Source organism: Oryzias melastigma, linkage group LG21 (genome assembly GCF_002922805.2).
Source record: "Oryzias melastigma strain HK-1 linkage group LG21, ASM292280v2, whole genome shotgun sequence".
Lineage (NCBI taxonomy): Eukaryota > Metazoa > Chordata > Actinopteri > Beloniformes > Adrianichthyidae > Oryzias > Oryzias melastigma.
The window spans coordinates 24,673,785-24,698,214 of record NC_050532.1 but is presented as its reverse complement, the minus strand read 5'-3'; the positions used below and the strand labels follow the sequence as shown (position 1 = coordinate 24,698,214).

The 24,430-nt window shown below is 41.8% G+C and overlaps 1 protein-coding gene across 2 annotated transcripts in view; it reads right to left on the bottom strand.

Moving 5' to 3' along the window:
- Positions 1 to 24,430, bottom strand: part of cntnap5a (contactin associated protein family member 5a) — a 163,705-nt gene that overhangs the window by 73,367 nt on the left and 65,908 nt on the right. For both annotated transcript variants that reach the window (XM_024286056.2, XM_024286055.2), the window contains exons 4-8: positions 15,301 to 15,448; positions 9,783 to 9,986; positions 9,325 to 9,509; positions 6,790 to 6,933; positions 2,349 to 2,616 (exon numbers count right to left, since the gene is read on the bottom strand). In XM_024286056.2, coding sequence (XP_024141824.1) covers positions 2,349 to 2,616; positions 6,790 to 6,933; positions 9,325 to 9,509; positions 9,783 to 9,986; positions 15,301 to 15,448 — 949 coding nt within the window. The remainder of the gene's footprint in view (positions 1 to 2,348; positions 2,617 to 6,789; positions 6,934 to 9,324; positions 9,510 to 9,782; positions 9,987 to 15,300; positions 15,449 to 24,430) is intronic.

The window sequence follows — 24,430 nt, the reverse complement described above, 5'->3', positions numbered from 1 at the left end:
ACTGTGTTTTTTGCTGGAGTTTCTGAGCTCATGATCGCTTTAAATAAATCGGACGCTGCTGCCGAACTGTTTGACATCCTGAGGGCTGCTCCAGCTCTGAAGAGCCTTTGAGTGGAGCCAGAAGCGCCATTCCTCCACATCTCCCACGGAGAACGCATGTGCTTAAAGCTGCTCATCTTCATGGAGCCGCAGCGACGAAGGGTGAAAAAAAAATAGTGGTGAGGATCAGAAACCGCCGCATTTTTTTGAGGGGGACACTTGTGAGGCTGCGCCCTCACCATCAAACCCCGAAACAGACCTGCAGGGTCGCCCCAGAGGTCACCCCAACGTCTCCACCTGCTTTAGCCTCTGCGCCGCTGTCAGAGGCAAGCAGGAAGAGGCGGAGCAAGGTGAGAATGAGATTTCTCACCTCCTTCCTGCTGGAAACAAAAGCTGCATCAAAAAGTCAGGATTTCACAGCTCAGGTTCCGACGATAATGTGACACCTCTGTCCGCAACACGCTTGCATTTCCACTTCAGACGACCCTGACAGCCCCCCCCTCTATCCGCCGTTTGGCACGGCGGGACGCAGATTTATCAGCGGCGAGTCCGGTTTTCTCAGTTTGCGTCTCACAGCTTGCTTGTGTTTCAGAGCATCCATCACAGAGAAGCCTCCAGCTGCTGCGAGCACCCCCCCCACCCGCCTCACAGCGTCGATATCCTGCTGTAATTAAGGAACCGGCCCCCCCACCAGGGAGGCACGTTCGCTCCGGATCAGCGCCGATCTCAGGGATTTCTCTCCGTCTGTTTGATATGATAATGCGTCTCCTCACCGCCTGAATTTGTAACCGAGATGCTATCGGAGCTTCAGCTCGATAATGAATTCAGCTGTGACCTCCAAGAACCCCCCCCACAGAAAAACACGGACAAATGATTTCCATCAAACCTGCGTCAGGTTACAGCCGAACCGAATCCTTTCTTAGGTCCGTTTTGATCCGATTAAAGTCAAACTTCTTTGATTCTCTTTTATTTTGAAGGTTTACTCAGAACCCAACGGTTCTGTTCTATAAACTGGGTGGTTTGCTCTCAGCGAGAACCTTTACAAACTGAACACTGAATGTCAGATGAGGTCTTCTTATCTGAAGTGATTTAAAAAACATTTTTCTGAATTTTCCTTAAAACCAAATACATTAGACCAAAAAATAAATAAAATCAATTTATGCTAAAGCTGGACCTTTTTTATGTCTGATAAAATAGCCATTGTTGCTTTACATATGTTTTCGTCTTATCAGTTGCGTTATTCCTACTATGATTATATCCCGTGACCACCAGCTACGGTGGCTGTTTTGGTTCAGTTGTTCAGTTTTTTCGCTCCAAGCATGAAACGTATTCAGACTGAGAAAACTCAGTGCGATTGGAAGAGAGACCACCTTGAAAGATGAGTTTGAGAGTCTTTCCTGGTCCCGGACCAGGGTCAGGTTGGGTTTACTGAGACCGAAAATTCATTCTGGATTATCAGGAGAAACAAACTCAGGTTCATTTCAAGAGAACCAAATGTGTCTAACCTGAATACATCCCAAGTCTGCAAGAAACTTTTTTTTTTTCTTTGCAGAAAAGTTTGAACTTGGACAGATTGGATCGTTGTTCTGGTGCAGAACAATAATAACAGAAAATGATGGAGCCTCACACCATCACACTACCACCACTGCGCCTGACAGGTGCACTGACTTTCTAAATTTTTTAAATTCTGATTCCAGATGTAAAATAAAGTTGTTCCTCTGTCTGATCAGAAAATTTGTGCAGAACTTTTTTAGATCTGAATCTCAGAAACTTCACTGAGTCTAGTAGAGTCATATTGTTGGTCTGTCACAGGGGCGGAGCGAGAATATTTTATATGAGAGGGTGGAAAGGGGTAGAAGACTTTGGAAGGCCATTAAAAATGGACGGATCAAAAATACATATTTCTAACAGAATTTATTACTATTAAGTTTTTATTCCAGTCACAAATATTACTTTTGTTATTTTTGCGATGCTCAAGGAAGCTTGTATTGATGATTTCTTTATCTTTGTCAATAATGATAGTAATATTAAATCAATATAGCTCTGTCCCAGGTGTGTCATTTCAGATCTGCTCCATGCCTGGATGATGATCTCACTGACGAAACATCTTTTGGACTAAAACGCCTGTTTTCCATCTTCTTTTGTAGCCTGCAGACTTTCTGTTAGAGATCCAGCAGCTTTGAATGTTTTTTTCTTACAAAATAACTTTAAATTTAATTTAAATTATTATGATAGAAACAAATATGTCTTTATAGCTCTGATACATCCTTTACTCTGAGGAAGAGCACTGAAAGCTTGTTGGAACTCACCGGCGGACACCTCTGTCCTCTGCCCCCCGGCGCCGTGGAGGGTGAGGAGCAACCAGCTGTTGCTGATCTGCAGCTCCAGTTTCTGGGGGCTGGGGTCGAGCTGCGCCGAGAGCAGGAGTCCGTCTGGGTTCCAGGTCCTGAACTGAAAGCGAACGGAGAAGTCCCCCGCGGCGGGGGCGTGTGACGGGAGTGTCAGGAAGCTGCTGCTGGCGCTCACAAAGGTGCAGGCCACCAGCTGGGGCTGTGAACACGAGAAGGTCACATTGCCCTGGAGGAAGAGGAGGATAAAAAAAGAGCATAAATAAAAAAACAAAAATATTCACACACAGTTTTAGCATCCTGTCAGAAGGGGACGCTCTCATGGGAATTCCCCGCGGTGCGCCGGCAAATGTCAAGACAGCCGACGGTTAGAGCGGCGTGACCTTATTCTAACCGCACGAGAAATATTAATGAGGCCGGAGTACCTGTCATCTGCAGCAGCAGCCCGTGTGGGAAGAGGAATTCATGAAATTTATATACAAACGCTGAAACATCGCATGAAATTAAACATTAATAGCAGGTGGCGTTGCACAGCGCCCCCTGAGGGTCACAGCATGGCTGGACGCAGGTCCGAGAGTCAAAGAGTGACTGTTCAACACAAATGGGGGACTCTCCAGGTCAATTGCCATGAGATTGTTGAGCTTTTTTCAGTGTTTTGGAGAAAAAAAAACATAGAATCAGGTCATCTGATGAAGACTTCTGCATGTCATTGGTAGAAGCTCACAGGAACACACGAGAGTCTGATGCTATTCATAGACATCTAATACAAAACCTGGAACCTGTTGATCCATGGAGGGATGATGTGTGCAGGCTAGAAAGATCAAGATGGTTCCTGCTCCTGAAGTCAAAGCTCAAGTCCACAAAGACATTTTTATGACAAACCCGTGCAACAGTGAGTTTTCTGCACCATTAATCTTACGGTTACTATGGTAACAAACTGCATCCTTGCAAAACCAAGTTTTAGCTGTGAGTAACTTTGTACTAATGTGAAAATTTAAGTTAGATTTGGATCCTTGATAATTGTCAGGTAATCTATAAATCCCTTTCTTACCCACTTGGTTGGGTTTGGGGTCAAAGGACTCAATGGAATCTACCCAACAGGTGAGGGCCAACAGGTCGCAGGTCTAATCATTCCTCACAACCACACTTCAGGAAATGTGTTTGAAGACTGTTAATTTTAACTTTAAGAATTTGATTTTAAACTTTACTTGGCTCAAACTTGACCTAATTAGGTGATACTTCCTGACAACCAGCGCCACTTCCTCATGACCGCCCTAAACCACTGAATAATTTGTAATTTGCTGCTCGACACTGCTCAAAAATGTGTTTATAGGTAAGCTTCATGCCCCAGACACATGGGGGCGGAGCTATTGCCAAATGTGTCATGGAGTGGTATCAATGCACATCTCATTTACAATGCACGGAAGATACAGATGACCCTTAGAGACCAAATTTATTTATTTCAAATGCCTCCTCAAACCATCAGTGGTCACGTCTCGTGTCTGGGTTAATGAGATCATTCAGAGATTCTCCCGGTACGGTGAGCTTCACTCCCGCTGCTGCGGCATTTCCGTGTCTCTGTGACCCAGTTTGAAGACTTCCTGTGCAGTCCGGCATTTGTCCAATAGCCAAAGAACAACCTCATGACTGAAATCCCAGGAGATGTGTTTGTTAAAATGACCAAATTTTGACTCAACATGGTGCAGTTCTCAAGAGTCAGGCAGTAAGATTGCATATGCCGTTTTTGAATGTCACAATGTGGTCAACATTTGTACCAATTATGGTGGGAGTAGGTCAAAATATAAAAAAAAAAATATTTGTCTTGTAAACTTTAGTCAATTTAAAATGTACTTGAGTTGCCACAAAGACAGAACTGCATGACTCAATGAATTGAGAGGATTTTTTTGGAATCAGGGTCACAGTCAAATTTTCCTTTTTTTCAGAGAACAAACATGACAATGAAATATTTCTCTTATGGATTCTGTTGTCATTTTGAAGGATCAGACCAGAGAAGAAAAGACGATTACAGAAATTGTGTGACATTTATATAATACATGCTTTCCAGACAGTCATGTGAAATCTGTTTATGACGTTGTTTCCCTGTCATGAATAAAACCCAGAGAGTGAAATCCACACAGATGTTGATCTGTTGCTCATCGGCAGTAGCGATGGTGGTGGTGAGGGTGGGGAGGGACAGTCCACTCGGGAAATCACAGAATCTTCCTTAAAGCTTCAGCTTTTCATCCAAACTACATTCTAATTTAATCTTTATTTGTGTTCTGAACCCAAACATTCGTGACTTCTGAGGTCAGACTCACAACACAGCAATCACCCGCCACCCCATCCCATCACTTTGATTCCTTTTTCTCCCATCAGGCTCAGGGAGATCATCCCATTGAAATTCCACTGCAGCCCCCATCATCCCCACTCAGGTGTCTGCTGTCACAAAAGGCTGGTAAACGCTGCAGCTGGAGGCGGCAGGTGCCTCAAATGACGGGGGTTGTGACTCCAGGTCAGTCCTCTTATTGGTCCTTAAATGGACCATTTTTATCTTATTCCAGCTTAGAAACTAAATAAAGCTGTAATTAAATCCAGCGTGACAAAAAACGTTTATATATATATATAAATATATATATCAATATTAACAAGCTAGAGACTAAAGAGGGGTGCATTTGTTAATAAGGTTTATTTCTAAATTCTACCTTAAATGTGAAGGTGGTAATGAACTAAGATGACAGTTTAGAAATAATTGCAAACAAATCAGTTTAATCTTTTTGCCCTGAAAGATAATAAGAGCCTGGATTGAGTGTTAAAATGGGATTCTATGGGAAAAGATCATGTTATATTACCTTTAAGGAATGTTTTCAAATTAGAAACAACTTCTACAAACCAACAACTGTGCTTCATTGAATTTTCATCATGCATATAAAAAATATCTACTGATATTTTTAGACTTTTTTTTACTATTCAAAATTTTTCGTAGTAGCATTTTATTTTGAAAAACGTTTTTTAGAAACCAGAAGCTTAAAAATGCCTACTTCAGAGCGGTCCTTGGCCTGAAAAAGGTTATGGACCACTGGCTTAATAAAGCGTTTATTCCCCTTTTACACGTTTTAAGCTGATACTGAACACTAAAAGTTTAAATAAAAGTAGCCACAACATGAAATTTCCGGATCTGAAACTTTCCGCTTTCGGCTAATGACTTTCAGTCTGCATCAGGTTGTCTCATCTTGAGACTTGGTTTTGTTTCTGACGTTCTGGTAGGTATTTAACATCTGAACCCGTATCATTTTTTGTGCCATCCATGGTGGGACCTGAGGTTTTAATTCACATATTAACTTTTTTTTATGTTCTGACAGCCATTTTACCTGTTAACACCAGAGCTTTAGCTCCACTGTTGATGTTCTTTCAACTACCGTAACTCTTCAACTTTTAACACTATTAACGTAGATCCAGCAGATTCTGACGGCAGGAAAAGCAGCTTTGTGCTGATGTGCAACACTACTTTGGTGAAGTGTTTCTCATTTCTCACACTTTATAGCAGCAGAAGTTTGCATCAGATCTGAGAACCAAACCACTCAGGGAAAATCGATGCAGGAACGTACTGACCGGATCTGCACCTCGTTTAGGGAAACTGGAAAACCCCTGAAGCTTTTGTTGGATGTTCTGGACACTTTGTGGAAGAAATATGCAGCTGTATAAAGTCTACATTTTTAGTTAAAATATATTTGAAAAAAAATAACAAAAAAATGCATTTTCTTTCTGAAGCAAACATTACAATCTGACCTCCACTACACAGCTGATTTCCATGAACAAACCCATGAGGTCCTCAATGAGTTGATTATGTAACCACTAACATATCATAGTCTGGTCTTTTTTCAACAATCTCCGGGTGAAACTGTTCTTGAGTGGGAGTCCTGAGGGGCCCCCAGAGGCAGTTTTGCCCTGAGAAAGCTGTAGAAAGGAATCGTCAAGATTCTCTGTTGCTGCTTCGTTAGCACCGAGCATGCGCCGCATACCGTCACAGGTTTGCTTTTTAGCAGCAGTGGGCAGGTAAGAAGGTTCACCTCCACCATTTTCCCTCTAAAGCGGTTCAGAACCGGCATTATGCAACCACACTTTACATGAGAGTGTGATTACCAAATTAAACTGTTACTGTAATAGTTGCATTTTTTCCTCCCTGCGGTTCAATCGCCCACTTCCTCCTCCTCGCCCACTCCTGCGCTCAGCCTCTCTGATACGGTTCCATCGTTCCCGCTGCCGATGCTCTCTGCTTTGAGATGAGCTGCTTCACATTTCTGAGCCGTCAGAGGAAGCAAATGTTCCTTTAACCCCCTCATCCTCAGCGAGGATCTCTGTGAGCAGTAGCAGGTTTGATGATCCCAGCGGGCTTTAGACTCACCACGCTGTGGATCTGCGGCTTGCGCCTCTTGGCCAGGTCGATGATGTTGATGCCATTGTAGTAGAGGTTCTCCATGCAGCCATGGAAGTTCTTCCTCAGGAAGGTTCCGGGCTTTCCAGGTAGAGGAATCCCACCGAAACTCAGCTGTGATGGAGGAAAACAGACGTTGTAGTCCGAGTTCTGAGGAGTCTCATCTGCCAACCTGGGATTTATTTTTCTACAACCATCATCAACATTTTTCTCACTCGAAATGTTTTTCAAATTCAAAACGACACATTTCACATCTGAGCCTTAAATGCTGCTTCTCTGGATGAAACTTCAGGGAGTTCATAACGGATGGAGGAGAACTTTCAGGAGAACGTCTGAGAGATTACCCGTCTGCTCGTGATTGATGCTCCAGCTTTCATTTATTTTCCTGCAGAAACCCAGTTTGGCAGATTTATGTGTCTGGAAACTTTCAGAAGTTTTCAGACGAAATGAAATTACAGAGAAACAGAATAATTTAGTCAGAAAATGAGCTAAAAAGAATCTTTTTATTACTCTTCTGTTTCTATATTTGTTTAACTTAATTCAGCGTGTTTATTCAAATATCCCTCCTTTAGTTTAATGTTGACAATAGCAGCTCTCTGGTTTATTCTGCAGCTTAAAGCTCAACAGAAGTGTCTCTGACTGACGCTTGACTTAGCTTTTTGAACAGAGAAACAACTCCACTTTTATTGGATTCCAACTTTTTTTCTGAGCTAAAGGCGAACACAGGGTTTTTTAATTAAAGGTCACATTCATCCAGTCTTTTAAAGGAGTAACTGTTAGTTTCTATAGAGGCTAAATCTACTGATGACACAGATGCAGAAATGCTGAACAAAAGTTCCAAAAGAGCTAAAACACAAAAATCAAGTAAAGCTTTCCATTTAAATTGAATAGTTTTGAAGAAAACTAAAAAAGACACAGAATAGTAGTTAAAAGCTGAGAAAAGCTAATGTAAAGTTCTAAAACATTCTAAAAGGACAAAAGCGAAGGCAAAAAAATCAATTGAATCAAATACATTTAAAAAGTAAGAAGAAGATGCAAAACAGCAGTAAAAACCTGGAAAAAGCAGAACTGTTAACTTCCACCAGACAGAATTTAAATGGAAAAACAATCAGGACGCCTGCTTTGATGACTCGCTGTAACGAAAATGGTAAATGATCTGATCAAGTCCACAAGATCTGAAAGACAGGGAGAGCTAAAGCAGCAGAAACAAAATTAGCTTTTATTCCTTTGATTTATTTAAATTTGTTCTTTATTTTTGTCCTCAATCACATAAAAGACGATTGCTGACTCGTGTTTTGCTGAAGGTTACTTCCTGTTTAATGGGAAGCATTTGTTTCCGCTTCCTGCATGTGAAACAGGCTTTAAAAAAATAAAATTGAAATCTTTAGTGTTTGTATAACACATTTAAACAAAAAAAAATGAATTTAAGGCTAAATTATCTGGAAAAATAAAGACCACTTTAAAAGCTTTATGTTTATTCATGTGTTCCCCGTTTATGTCAGTTTGAATGTGATTTAAAAAAAAAATAAAAACTGTATTTTCGGCTCTACAAGGCAAACTTAAAAGCCTTAGTTTTTTTTTTTTTTTTTTTTTTTTTCATAGTCCGCAGCAGCTTATTTATGGATTCATATATAAGGATTATATTTTTGGATTAGAGTGCGTGATGGCGCAGTGGTTAGCACTCTTGCCTCATAGCAAGAAGGCCCAGTTCAAGTCCCAGCTGGGACCTTTTTGAAGTTTGCATGTTCTCCTGTGCATTTGTGGGTTTTCTCCAGGGGCTCCCGCAGTCCAAAAACATGCTTCATGTTGATGAAGGTTGATTGATGATTCTAAATTGTCCATAAGTGTGAGTGTGTATGGTTGTGTGATTGTGGCTCTTTGACACCCAAAAGCAGCCAGGTTAGACTCTGGTAATCCCGTAACCGCATGAGAGATAAAACAGGTTAAGAAAATATATAGATGGATATTTGGATTAATACATATAGATGGATGTTATTGTGAAAAAGCTAACGCGACTAATGTGCGCAGTGATGGAAGGGGTTGTCTTGCGTGTTTTTGTATGTTTTAGAAAAAGGTTGGGAGTAAAGCTATGGATACACGCAGATTCTTGAACTTGCTTAGAGCCTATGGTGTTCACACTGGACAAACTAGCGCTACAGTTGAAAGAGGATTGGTAGGAAACAGCAAAGTAGTCCAAATATCGTAAATCTTGCACCAGGCTTTTTCATTCACAGCTCCATTCTAATGTATGAAAGACAAACCGCAATAATTCATTTTTCCTCCATGATTGATTTTCAAACAGTTGAATTGAAAGGGAAAAAAGGGAAATTAGGATTAAAATCTGATGTGAATCATTTTTAAAAATTTGTTTAATAACAATAATTCATAAAAATTCAAAACTCTCTTTTGTGTGTTTAAAATGGTTTCTCGCTGGTTTGAACGGTTTTCTGGGTTAGTCTATAAACGGCAGCTCAGGTGTTTGCCCCGCCCACCGCGGCTGCTTACCTCATAGTCCACATCTAGCGAGTTTCCCTCCCCGGCGGTGTTGAAGTGCTGCGTGTGCGAGTCCACGGTCAGGTTGACCTGCTTGTTGAAGCGCTCGATGTGAACAGAATGCCAGTGCTGGTCGTCCAGCAAGCTGCCAGCGCTGACGGCCGCACGGCGGCTGCCGAACCTTGGCCTGCTGTCGTCTGCAAACACACACACCTGGCCGTCATGCGGCGCGGAGGAAAACCTTCTGGGCTTTTGTCTTCAGATTTAGCAATTTGACCAAATAACTTTGGCTGGAAATGAAATGTCAACTCAATCATGGAGGCTTCCTCCAAAATACAACTCTCATATCCTCTCAATCACTCCCAATCTGTGGTTCAATCTCAGCCGATGATTCCCACAATCACCGCGAGGACACAGAGGCCAGAAAACAACAGCTGATTCACAGAGCGATACAGAGGAAGCACCCTCACCTAGATTGAGGTAGAGGTCCAGCCTGCCTCGATGCAGCTCCAGGGTGATGTAATCTCCTCTCTGGCCCTCGCCGTGCAGCAGAACGCCCTCGGCCTGGTGGCTCTTGAAGCGCAGAGAAATCACGTCCTTCACCGTGGAAATGGACTTCTGGTAGAACCGGTACAGCAGGGAGCTTCTGCCGTCAAAGTCCGCCACGTACGACTCTGCGGGGAAATCACAGCAGAGACCAAATGAGAAACCACCAGCGAGGGGAACTGGCGTTCAGGCCGCTAAGAAACTCCAAAATAAAAGGCTTTTCATTTCTTCCTCATCTGTTCTTCTGTTTCCAACAAATCTTCAGGGACTGGAAGTTATTTTTATTTGACATGAACTTCATTCTCTAAAATATTCAAACATGTTTCATTCAGGGTTTTTACAGAAAAAAATCATGAGTCTTTTATTTCCTAAAAATTTCAATAATTTACTAAGCAAAAAAAAGAAAATAATTTAGATCCCTCAGATTTAAATGAGTGTTTGGTCTTTTCGCAGCTTCTGCGACTGATGGTGGAATTTTACAATCAAACACCGTTTCACACATTTGAAGTGAGAAACGTTTTACTAAAAATATGTATTGTTTTCTCCTTTTTAAAAGGCAAAAAAATCCTTCTTTTGTAAAATAGCAAATAAATGAAACTAGTGGATTGTTCAAATTTTAAACAATTTCGCAAATAGATTCTATTTTTGATGTAAAATGATTGTAAAAATGATTTGTCAATTTTTTTGCCTTTAGTAAAACTGAAAGACTGTTTTCATATCTATATGACTTAAATGATTACAATGAGAACAATTTTAAGAAAATTAAAACAAATACAACATTATGGATTTTTTTTGCCTTAAAAATGTAAAAAAGAAACAATGCTATAAAGACCCTCTCTCACATAAATGCTGTTTTTTGTGTGTTTTTAACATGTTCTGGTACTTTTTTCTGATATTGGAGAACATGTATAAGAAAATTTAAGTCTTAAGTTGAATTTTTGAGAATTTCTTTATTCAAATTGTTGTAAATCAGGAGCAGACAAAGAAATGCTATTTGAAAAGTCTGTAAGGGGTGTTTTCAGATTGGACACATTTGGTTCCATTAAAGTGAACCAGAGTTCATTTCCAATAATCATGAACAAATATACACCCAAGCAGTTACTGGTCCGGTACTAGGAACCCCTCTCTGACCTATCTTTCGAGGTGGTCTTGGTTGGTAAACTCACTCCAAGTTTTCTCAGACTGTTTTGTCAGACAAAAAGGGTAAAACTGCTTATTTATTAAAAAGTTTATTTTTAAACCACTGAAAAAGCTTCTTACAAGCTGTTCTGTATCTTGTTGCGTGGCAAGTGCCCTGCACTGTTGTGACATCATCCTAAAGCTGGCTTGTAATTCCTTAATGCCATAACACCACAACGATGAAAGACAGCAACTCACTGAAATGAACGCAGGCTCATTAAAACAACTTTTAATGTGATACACATTCATTCTCACTGTTTTTCCGACAATCTGTCATAACACTTCACTTCACAACACTTCAAACACTTCAGCCGCCGTCTCCCCAATGACCGTCTTGCAGCATGCCTCTGCCGTACCAAAGTAAAGAGTGTTGAACCTGACGATGATACAGACGTTCAAAATTGATCAGCAAAATGTATCGTTTGAATAAGTGAACAATCCTGACAGGATTACAAAGCGCAGGACTTCCATTATTTTTTTCTCTCGTTGCTTTGCCCTACCTCATAATTCCAGGCCAATGACTGACGAGATCTTTAGTCACATGGTTTTGTTTCCAAGCTTTGGTTCAAAACAGAAATGTCAGTTTGACGGCAGTCTGAATACAGACCCAACGCAATGTTCAGGACTCTGACCCTAGCTTTGGGTGAATTTCTGAACTCCTGTTGCTCTGTAGAAACTATGTCCTAGAAAACAGTACAAGTTTTTTTTGGGCTAAAAACTGCAAAATTATAAATAAAAGACCACTGGGAACGCTTTGAAAATAAATCACAGATGATCAGAGTGATCTATTTTCTTTATTATTTTACACATCTAAGATTGTTTTATTGTGAGTTTATATATATATTTTTTAAATATCTTGGAAAATTTACAATAGAATTTTTTTCTATTCTTAATCAGGAGTTCAGCATTTAACTCCACCACCTTTGAAGGTCATGACCATAATTGTGATTTTTTTTTACTGTTTGTATCATGTGACTGTGATCAAAGTCAAAATTCTCCCCTCACCACAGATTATTGCAGTTACCATGGTGACGATGTCTAAAGGATGGAGTGATTTACTAAAAGGAAAATCCAGTCCTGGGCTGATCTGCTAATTTGTTAAATTCTTAATTAAAAGTTAAGGGGTTAAGATGGAGAGGTATTAAGGTGGAATGAAGAACCCTGAAAGTTAGTGGTTGACCTTTGACCTGAACGCGGCGCTGCAGCTTTAATTAAAGTAAGTGTGCTCTTTGAGAGCAACACCCGCCGCCTGTGAATGTGTTGGATGCTCACAGGAGGCGGCGGAATTGAGCTGCAGACTCTATTTGGAGTAAAAACACACAGATGGAGGGATCTGCTTAAGTCGGACGGATTTCCGTTGTGGTGGATCGGAGCCTCCTGTATCTGCAGATGGGCTTTATTTTTGTGGAGCTTCCATCACCGCAGAGCACGCTCGGTCCGTCCTCCGCTTCAGGGAAACACCAATGATGCGAAGAGGACGCTCAAAGGCTGCTGCCCATTGAGCTGTGATGCAGATCCACGGACAAGCCCCCAAAACTCTGAGGAAGCGGTGAAACCAGACGAACCTCTACATCAGTGCATAGTGATCATGAAACCGCTCAACGTGGAGTGTCCTCTCCTCGTCTGGTGCTGCCTGCTCTCCTCTCCTAAATCCTTTAACTTAATGAAATCTTCTACAATTGTTCTCAGACGCGTTACTGAGCGGATTACATGAACCTCCGTGGTCTTAAGACGCTTGCATAAAGCGCAGTATTGAGGGCAGCTCATTTGAGCGACGTGTCGAGAACTCCTCAACACGAGTGCGGATTGTTTTTGATCGTAAAGCGCTGCCGTCCACCTTTAAATCACTGCTGGCGTTTGCATATCTGCCACCGCTGCTGCACAGCCTTCGTCTGCTGAGAGGAGCCGGGGGGAGATGATTTAGTTTCCCTTTTATTGCGCTCACTGCATCAGCAGAAACCAGCGTGGAGGAATTATGGTCCACTCTGCTTTACGGCACCACTTCAGTTCATAGAGGTTTGAGAGAAGATCCTGGCGCAGCGTTTTAAAGATCTAGACGTGAGAAGACCATCACTGCACCGCCGCTCTCCTGACTCCATACCTCTGCTGGGCATCACTCTAAGATGTCCAGGTTCCGTCAAGCCCAACACATTAACCCTCCACCACCGTGCTTTACAGTCAGAATGAGGCCACATATCTCTACATCAAGTTTAATTGTTTCACAGAAGAACTATAATGATCTTTTTGAACAAATGAGGTTTCAGCCTCAACTTTTCCAAAGACATTCTAACAAGGTTTGTTCTGATCACAACTTTTTGAGCCCAATCCGATTACGAGTATTGGGTTTTAAGTATCTACCGATACAGAGACTTTTATAAAACTTTTATACTATATTTTATAATACTTTTATAAAACATTAAAAAAAGCTGATCCCGGTTGGTCTTTATTTTGTATTTTGTTTACATTCTTCCATCATTTCTCACTCAAACAGGGGACTTCTGAGAAGTTGCTTGAACAATTAAGTAAAAATAATCCAACTATTAACTTAAACATGCTAGCTGTAAACTATTAAAAAAAAGGTGATAATTAGTCATGGGAGAAAGTTTGGAAACTTAGCTTTAGTTCCTTTTGAATTAGTGAGCTACACTTATTTAACATTTTTAATGCTGGGAGGGGCTTGTAAGGGGTGCTTTTTTTTTTCTTTTTTGAGACTCAACATTCACAAGCTAGTACGTCGTTGCAGGTTGGACGATACAGCCTGACGGTCCTGGCTTGGCAGATGTGCTTCGGTAAAGAATTGCTATGGGGTAACAAAATAAGCTGCGTTTTGATTAAAAGAGCCCTAACTAGAGAGGCTAATGTGATAGTTTGCTTTTTTAAATTTTTTTAAACAATATACTTGTTTCTGTGAGTTTAAGTTTCTCGTTGTTGTGGCAAGTGTGTTATTGGGTTTTATTTCAGAATAAGACCGCCGCTATTGTCTTGTAGGGGATTTTTCTAATTTGTTCCATCCTACATTTTCTTTTTGCTGCACTACCGAATCAAACCTAAATTAATGCTGTTCTTTTTCTTTGGAATAGTCAGGGAATAAAATACTCACATTATTTTGGAGCCACTTGTGTCTGTTCTACACCAGGTTACATTTACATGAACAATTCTTAAAAAAATATGTGATTTTCTCCTAAAATCTCTGTTGCAGTAAGACAGCGAGGTAATACTTAGTCATGTGACAAAGTTTGGTCTTTGATAGGATGAGATTCATATCTCCATTAAGAATGAAAAACACTAACTTTCTACCATTATTGTTGTGGTAACATGAATATGATTTTCATGAGTAGGCTCATATCAATGTAACCAGTTATTAGTTTTGGTTGTTTTTGAGAGATTATGGATTTATTCGGTTATTTATTTAGAGCATCTTTTCCCCAAAGCTTACACTTTGCAGCCGTCTCACTGCGTCTGTCTGTCGGCAGCATGGGACCGCTGTTCTCGTTAAAAAGAAAGGAACAGAAAGTCATTAATTATATTTAAATGTAAACTTGAACTTGTATACAGGAAGAAATGTGTTTCTTCTCCGCGCCACAGTGCAATATGGTTTACCCTACTGGCAGAGGCATACACAGCTTTAAGTCCCAACAGCTACCCTTTAAAAAACTATTTCGGACACCACTAAAGCCTCAAATCCCCTACAACCGGAGGGGTAGGGATACTTTTATAAAAGTATCAGTCTTTGTGAACCCTGCAGGTGTGTTGACAAAAAAAAAAAATGTCAGTAAATAGTGTAAAAAAATAAAAGCAGTTTGTCGTTTTATATAAATTAGTTGAGCCCTAAAGAGTAGCTCGTCACAAGTGGACAAAAAGCAGGAAAAAAAACACCTTTTAGCTTCGAGCTAAACATCAGCTAATGACACAAATCCTTAAAATCCTGAAAGATGTGAACATGCGTGATTTGAGGAAATAGAATAATTTCATTGGTAAATTGAAAAACAAACAAAACATTTTTTTCTCATTTTTTTTTTCATTCATCAAATATTTAAAATCACGCCTGAGTGGAAAATTTAGAGATAAAGTCATAGGTCATTTTTAAGACAGTTACAAATGCTAATTAGTGTATTTATAAGCAGCTTAATGTCACATTACTAATACTTGATAATATCGTATGAGTAGTTTATTAATGAATCTTACTATGAAGTGTTACCAATCCAGTGGTTAAAATATAGAGTTCTGCAGAACCGGGCGGAGCTCCAGTCCATTTGTACTCACTGTAGGAGCAGCCGAACACCTCCACCCTCAGGCCGATCCAGCCGCTGGGGTTCCAGTCGAGCGGGACGAAGCGCAGGAAGCGCGTCCTCACCGTGTGAGACAGCTTGTTCTGGACGACGGCCTCGGAGTTCACGTTCCCCACCAGCCTCTGCGGGAGGGGGCAGAAAGAGGGACAAGCTCACACACTGACCTGCCATGATACAGGCGGGCTTCAACTTCAAACAGAAAACATAACCTCCACCTTCCAACCCTCAGAAAACACTTCTGTGTAAACAGAGAGGAAACATGAGAGCATCCGTCTAAAATGGAGCAAGCGACAATAGCGATAAATGACAAATGCAGACCCCCCCCCCGAAGCTGAAAAACAATAAGTGCTGACTCCCCCCTCCTTCTCCGGTGAGCACTAGAGGACCAGAGCCGAGTGAAAGAAGGAGGCCAAGACAAACTGCCTTTCCTCCCGGATGACTGATGAGCCCCCCCACCCGCTGTCCCAGCCAGGTGACACGTTCAATCAGTGGTGGGTATGGGGGGGGGACAGCAGGGCTCCAGGCTTTTTTTAGGGAAACTTCGACACAGTGGGACAGGAGAACAACAACAGGAGAGCGAAGAGCTCCATCATCGTCTGCAGCGTGGCGGTGGGGGGTGTGGGGGTTGGTGGGGGTGTTGGCTGCCTTCCCGGGCAGAACCGTTTCCCTGCAGTGGGCTGGATGCAGGACTCGGACACGGTGCCAAACAGAACCACAGCTAAACCGATTCTACAAATGACACAACTTTCTCCCTCATCAACTATTGGATTCTATTTTTGTTTTTTGGTGGATTGTCTCCTAAACCACTGAGAACAAAAGATCCTGCAGACGTCTCTGAATCCAACATCATCTCCTTCTGGTGCCATCTTCAGAACAGACAGAAAGGAACCAAGAGACCATCTTATAATCAGAACACTTACTTGCATCCTGACGCTGCAGCCTTGGCTTTAAGGCATTTATAGGAACATTTATAGGATGGTATGAAGGTATTGGAGGTGGTGGGTCTTTACAAGATAATTAATGAAAGAAAAACAAAGCAGAACTACTGAAATGATGACTCATTTGGCATGAGAGTGAACCAGCAGGAAAGGAGTCTGTTCCAGCAGGAAGACATGAGACAACCAGAGGATTCACCCATTTAAATAACTCCATCTTAACACGCATTGTAATTTCAATGACAGATCATTTGGAAGAAACATTCCAGTTATCCTGCTCCGACATCATCATGGAGAAACTGAACATCTTTGACTTTCACAGATTCCCTTCAGACTTAAAGTAAAAAACGACTCGACAGGTTTCTGAGAACAGTTTAAAGAAGAGAGAGACTCATGCTTTTTTAAATATTAGGTAAATTCTATCACTAGAGCATCTGCCCAGACCCCAAAAACTGATCGATACCCCCCCCCCCCCATCTCTGCTGTAATAAAATTTTCCGTCTCCATAGAAACCATGAAAAGTCCCACATTTTTCCCGGTCTATCTGCTAAATCCTACTTTTGCTTCCTTTCATCAGAGTCGCTGCAACACAAGAGCTGCCAGAAAAAAAAAATACTATTTTAATCTGAAATATGAGATATTGGATTTCATGAAAGTAAAACCTGAGACGTTCGTCTTTCACATCAAATCCAAACACAAAATCAAAAAGAATTTTAAAGAGATTAATTTCTTTACATCTTTTGTTCTGTCAATCTGAAGGTTTCACACACGGAAGAATCCTCCGGACTAACCAGTAAACAACAAACATCTAACCCTTTGTTGTCTTGGAAAGGAGAAAAACTAAGTTAACCCGTCAACACTGGAGCTATAGCTCCATGATGATTGACAATCTCGGAATTACAGTAACTCTTCAACCGTCTACGCAATTAGTACAATTCCAGCTAAATCTGAAGAAACTGATATGCAGTAATAAAATAAAATGTTTTATGTGATCAACACAATTCCAAAAAATGACTTTTATCTATGTTAGAATTATGTTAACAGTTGAAGAGTTACGGTACTTTAAATAGTGCATCTTATTTTGGTGTCGCCGGAAACATCTGTGGTCTTGTAAGGGTAAATTCTGTAGGTGTGATGCTCATGCTAACTTTGCACCAAAACACGCCACAGTTTGTATCGGTACATTTTAATGTCAAAGTAGGTGTGGCTTATTGGAGCAAAGTCCAATAAGTCCCGTCTAGTCCAAATATGTGGCATCTCCATCTAGTTTTTAATAGTCTCATGACAAGGACAAAGAACACAGAGGCCATGGTCGCGCTGTTGGGTCTCGATTTCTCCAGGTTTAATAAAGCATTGAAATCAAAGGGTTCAAACGTACGGACGCTGCCGCACAGTCTGAGTTAATTTAAAAGTCAACCTCTGTGCCGTAAGGAACCACACAGGAGATCAGACTCTTCAACTCATCCATCAATTTTTGGCTTTTCACAGAAAAGCTGCTTTTCCACTGAACTGCTTTACACCAGCTGAGTGGCCTTGTGGTTCAGTGTCCGCCCTGAGACTGGAAGGTCGTGAGTTCAAATCCAGGCTGATTCAAACTAAACACTATTAATGGGATCCAGTTGAATTGGAGGAGCCAAGCGCGGCTGTGTCTGCAGCTCACCTCTCCACTAGAGGATGGGTCAAAGACAGAGCACACGTCACACACCAAGGTGCATGAAAACTTACGGGATTTTAACTTTTAATTTGAACATTTTTCCTGAAGGATCTGGGCCAGGTTCCTGCAGCCCGCATGACGCTGCTCATGGCGAAGTAGGAATAGAAGACGGATGGATGTTTTCAAATATTCCAGACCGCTATGACAACCTAACCTCCCCGTGGGAACGAATCATGTCATCCCTCCATCCATCCCCAGCAGACTGGTTTGTGTGGCCCAACATTTGGAAACGCTGCAGTTCAGATCAAGTCTGCACACTTGGAACCAAACCCTCAACAGCACAGACCGCCACAGCTTGGAATAGGGACCCGTACATCCGTGAAGAGCGACTCAAACTGTCACAGAGGGCTAAAACCAGAAGTCAAAGTGTTTTGATTATTTAGATGTTTTTTATATTGGATATAGTTTAAAGTTAAAGTCCCACTATTTGTCACCCACCTAGGTGTGTGAAATTTGTTCTCTGCATTTGACCCATCCCCTGAGGGAGCGGTGAGCTGCAGACACAGCCGCGCTTGGGAACCATTTGGTGGTTTAACAATCCAGTCCAACTCCTTGATGCTGACTGTCAAGCAGGGAGGAACTGGGTCCCATTTTTAGAGACTTTGGTATGACTCGGCCGGGATTTGAACCCACATCCTTCCAATCTCAGGGCGGACACTCTACCACAAGGCCACTGAGCTGGTAGTTGGAAGTCTCTGGCAGAGAACATAATTCAACTCACGATTCCATTAAACATCCAGGTATTTGTAAAACTAAATCTGTTTGATCTTGAGAAGAACTTCTCATACCAATTGATCCAGTCAAATCTTTCATGATTAATTTAAAGTCTTTAAGATCAAAGTTGGTGATGGATTTAAAGAATCCTGCTTGTACTTTTAAGTACAGATTGTTTTGATCTGATTTGATTTTCAAACCCAAAACTCCACAAAAACATTGGTGAAAAAGCTGCAGAAGTTTCCAGAACCAAATCCCTGAGTTCTTGGATTAATCCCATCAGGCAGAGGTGATCCTCAGAGCGACGTCAGCCAGAGACTCCGCTATGGGATCTCCTCCACCACCGTCCCTCACCGTGACGTTCCCGCCGAGTGGAAAATCCTACAACAGAACGTCCCACAGCTCCGACCCGCGAGGTGAAGTCTGGTCCGTGATGCTCCAAAGGTCCCGAGGAGCCAGGTCGCCCTCCCTCTCCTCCCCACCAACTCTATTACTTCTATTTATGTAGTCGTCACTGTGGAACAGCCCCCCCACCCTGTTAATTAAGACTCTTTATGCTTCCTCCGCGGTGATGAGCTCCCCTGTGTGACACTTTTCCTTTGCCGAGCATACAGAGACACACATACCTTTATTTTAATCAATTCACCGGAGGGGTGGGGTGGGGGGAGGTTCCTGCTGCCGGCGCTGAAGACTCCAGTCTGCTCCGGGAGGTTAGCGGCAAGTTAAACAGCCTGGGGGGAGCGCCGAGAGCGATGCTGCAGTGATTGTGTGTCTGTCAGCGGAAAGACTCACTGCAGTTCTTAACACGGAAAGTCTGTCTTTTACCAAAGACGGAGCTGAAGTTTACTGGCACAAAACTGACATTTTTAAAGAAAGACTTGCTTTATTTAAGGAAAAGGAACCTGTCAAAGCTACACAAGACCGTCATGAGCTCCTCACTAAATCCTAAGGAATCATAATTAGTCACATTTCATGAAAAACAAAGTTTGGTTTCTCTTAAGCTACATTCAGGCCCTGAAATGTGCGTTCAAGTGACCACTTTCTATAAAAAGTCTATGTGAATGCACATAAATGCGCATTTCAGGCTTCCACATTCACAATTCTTGCATTCATACATTGGTATGCAACTTTTTAGCCCAATCCAAATTATTCCCCTACCCCTTCTTCCTACCACATTTGGAGGGGTAGGAGTGTCTGAAATTGTTTTTTTTAAGGGCTGGTTGTTTTAGCATGAATTTTTAAAGTTCCTAAACCAATGCTATGTATGTAACAAATTACAGAGCTGTTGTTAATTGGTTCAATGTTTCACTTTTTACAGTGTACGTACAAAATGTGCGGCCACTGAACAAACGTTGAAGGTTAAACCAGTTATCTTCAACCAATCGGGGACTTGGTTTTGATAGCGATGTCTGGATGACGTCTTTTTCAAAACACGGAAGGGCCAACTGTTTGAAAATTGATCATGGAGAAGAAAAAAATAATTAAGGTTTGTGTCTTTACAGAATTAAGACACAAAATCTTTGACATATCGGAATAGAGCTGTGAAAGAAAAATACTGGAGAAAGATTCATGATTTGTACAGTTTTCACATACCACATCAATCCTCTTTTAATTTCGAGTACATAAGCTAGTATCGGGTAGCAGTCGAGTGTGAACAGTGTATGCTAAATGTACATTCAAGAATGCCCATTTAGGGCGTCTTGAATGTGCATCACATGCCAGGAGTGTAGGTAGCTTTGGACCGTATTCCTGTTTGACTAATAGACAACATCACAAACAGAACCTCAATATGTGACATCCAAAGAAAGTCAAGAACACCAAGTCTTTGAAAGAATGGAGTCTAGAAGAGTCCAAAAATTATTTTTGCAGTTTTAGAACCAAAGAGAATCGTTTTTAAAGAAAAGAACACAACTGGCAAATCTTCTCAAACCTTTAAGAACATCACCGTCAGTCAGGCAAAGAGGTCAACATAGGAGCAGAACACAATGGAAAGACAGGAAAAGAACTTCAGTCTCGAAATGTGCCACCCTAGGTGTGCATGTCCCAAGTGCAGGTAAATGCAAAGGGTTGTGTCAAGAAACTTAAAACCTCCAGAGAACCCTGAACAGAACTTCTGTTGGGGGGGTCCCGGTTATGCAGGGTTTAACAGAAGTGGATGTTTTCCTGTGATGACCCCTAAAGAGAAGATAAAGAAAGGCAAAGAAAAGCAACTCCAGTCTCAGAATAACTCCTTTGACAAACCCGGGTCCCACCAGGCGCCTTCACAGAGCGCCACACATGAAAACCAGCCCCATCCAAAGCATCTTCTATGGTCCCACAGAAAGTCTCTGAAGCATATCCACCTTCAGCACAGCTTGACCTACTTCTGAAATCTCCTGAGTTTCATGTAGAAAGAAAAACAAACAAGCAGGAAGTAGGCCAAAATTATGTTTTGCCAAGAGTGACTCCTTCCTCTAAAACGAGCAATCGGGCATCTAAACTGTAGAAGAAAAGACTTACACAAAACTGGTTTTTGAAAGGTGTCTGAATGCCTTACATGCTGTCATCGTCTCAGCAAAGATCAGGTGAGCTCTCACATCTGTCTGTCACACCAAATTTCCAAAGACCGTCAGAGGTGGGAACAACACATCCAGAATCTTTTCCAACTCCGCAGAGATGCATGGACCTGAAAGATTTACTGCTAGTATGAAGAGAGATGGAGTAAGAGGTGAGCCCACTGAGCGTGACGCTCCACATGTGCAGCTGCACCATCCAACACTTCCCATCCCAACTCCAGGTGGAATTTATGAGATCAAAATTAGGACAAAGCATTCCAGTAGACCATCCACCACACACTGAAGAAAGAGCGAAGAAGTCAACGAAACTGGACGGAGGTCTGAAGAACGAGCAGAGGTGAAGACTGCTCTGATCAACACAAGAACAACTAGATTTCTGTTTGTTTTTACCCCTAAACAGCGCTGGCCAATCAAAATGTAGCATTGACTGTTGGGGGCTTTTTTATGATTATATTTTTATTATTGTTTTTATTAATCTATAGTAGTAGAACCTATCACAGTAGATATCCATGAAAACAAGTGTCCATCTTAAATTTTTAACAAAAATTCTATATTACACTATAAAACCCCTTATTACAAGCTCTTCTGTGACATTTAAATTCTCATATTTCAAACACAGAATACAGTTCTTTAAATACATTTTAAAAAGCATGCTAAACTGCACAAAAAAGCATAGAGACTTCAAAAGGTAAACTACATTATAGCAAGTAACACTGTAAAGCTCTTTGGGGTGTTCTTGTGCTCGATAAATAAAGTTGAATTCAAATAGTTTGTCTTAGCCACACCCACAAAACAGAGTGTTCTTGAAAAAAAGGGGTCGGAAACAGATGAAGCTACGTTCACACCGTCCTCAGCAATGTGTTCAAGCAACTACTTCCATTGAAAATCTTTGTAAATGCATTTTTTGGGGCAAAACTTTGTTCAACACTCTCACATCCACGAGTCATTACACAAGTTTCCACGACTGTTTTCAGGCCATCCATCCATCCCCCCATATATTTTTGTCTGCTCATTCGGACCGGATCGTAGGGCAGCAGTCTAAGCAATGATGTCTAGACTTCCCTCTCCCCGTTCACTTCCTCTAGCACCTCTGGGGGAACTCCGAGGTGTTCCCAAGCCAGCTGAGAGGCAAGTCTCTCCAGTGTGTCCTGGGTCTTCCCAAGATACTTAAACTCCTACACCTGAGGCAGGACTCCACCCACCCAAGGAGGGCAAATTGCCTTTCACCGGTCAAGAACCATGGCCTCAGACTTAGCGGTGCTGACTCTGGTCCCAGCTGCATCACACTCGGCTCCAAACTGCTCCAATGCATAGTGGAGGTCCAACAGAACAACATCATCTGCGAAGAGCAGAGATAAAACCCTTTGGTCCTCAAACCAGATCCCCTCCGACCCTGGCTGTGCCTAGAAATTCTGTCCATAAAGACTATGAACAGAACTGGTAATCATGGGCAGCTCTGCCGGAGTCCAACATGCACCGGGAACAGGTCTGACTCACTGCTGGCTATGCGAACCAAGCTCATACTGAAGGTCATACAGAGACCGAACAGCCCCCACAGTAAGGCTCCCCAGACCCCATATCTTTCATGTATCGGAACAGAGCTGTGAAAGAAAAAGCCTGGTGTAATATTCATGAGATTTTTGGTATTTTGATATTTCACACTAAGCCTTTTCCAACTGTAGGTGGTAGACATGATAGTAAACAGTGGAAAAAGAAGAAGACCCTCCCTACTTGTCCAGTGGGAACACCATTTGTCAAGAGTGCATGTCAAATATTCGTTGTGAACTTAAAAAAAACAACAAAAAGAGCATGACTCAGCATCTTTACGGCAGTGTGGACCACAGGTTTCCAGACAGATGTCCCTCCATACTGAGGCTTCTGTTCAAAACCTTCTGATTGGTGAATAAATGTCCTATTTGAAGGTATGTGAGTTTTACACAACGACCCACTAGGGTTTATTAAAGCTGCCGGAGAAAACGGAATAGAACGGAAGCTGAACAGATGATTAACTGCATAATGAAGAGCATGGCAGTGCACGTCCGCATCTGTCCAGACCAGCTGATGGCGGCAGGGTTTGAACCCCGTCAGCTGCGCCTGTCCGTCATTAGTCCGGCCTGAAGTGTTACTGCCGCTCTGTTAGCAGAAGAACGGATATTAGCGGCCGAAAATGAGCCTTTAGCTCTCATGCAAACACATTTTAATCCTCGTTAGATCCCATCTACCTGTGCCGTTAACATGCAGCAAAATGAATGTTTAAACAGCCCCCCGGAGGAGGAGAATTTGTTTCACACATTTATTCATTGCTGCATTAAAAAGAGATTTTTAAATAAGGCTTTGCAAGGATAATGAAGGATAATATGGACTCCCTGCTGGAAAACATTCCTCTTTTCACCTATGAATATTTGCATCTAATGAACTCTGGAGGAGACGGCAAATATCACAGATTTAGGTTAAAGCAGGATTTAAAAGTGGGCCACCGCCGCTTTAATTAGTTCAAATAGTTTGCTTTGAAAGTGCGAGCAGGAAGCACCAACATGAGGCAGCATCATCTTTCCACTTCAGAAAAAATAGACCTTCAGGAGGAGACGTCCACGCTGATAGGCAGAACCTGCTCAAACCAACAAAACCAACACAGGAATTCTTTTGAAGAATCTGTAAAAAATCTGCAATAAAACTTAAATTCAGTTTAATTGGTTTAAAAAAAAACAATCAAAATGAACGCAGGAATCATGAAACTCTAAGATGTTCACCTTTCACTTTATCCCTTCAGGAATTGCCAGTGAATCAGTTTTCTTTGATCTGCACATTTGGTTTGGCAAAGAGTTCCACACTAGATGCCCTTTGTGACTAAATACTGCATTTTATCTGGGCAGGGGATTGGCACAGGCAGACCCAGACTTGGGCCCCCTTGTGGCTACATAGGCAGTAGGATGAAGGGTCTTGCCCAAGGGCCCACACTGGATTCAGTTCCCTGGGAATCGAACCCTGGGTTTCCCCATGCTGCACACAGCCGACTGAGTCATCCAGCCGCTAACCATCAAACTTTAAGATGAGTCTCAAAATCCAGATCACCCAAGGAGGCCAAACTGTCTATGTTTGAAGTAGGGCTGGGCGATATGGGAATTTTCATATTGCGATATCGTTTTTTTCATTTTGTGCGATAACGATATTAAAAACGATATCAAT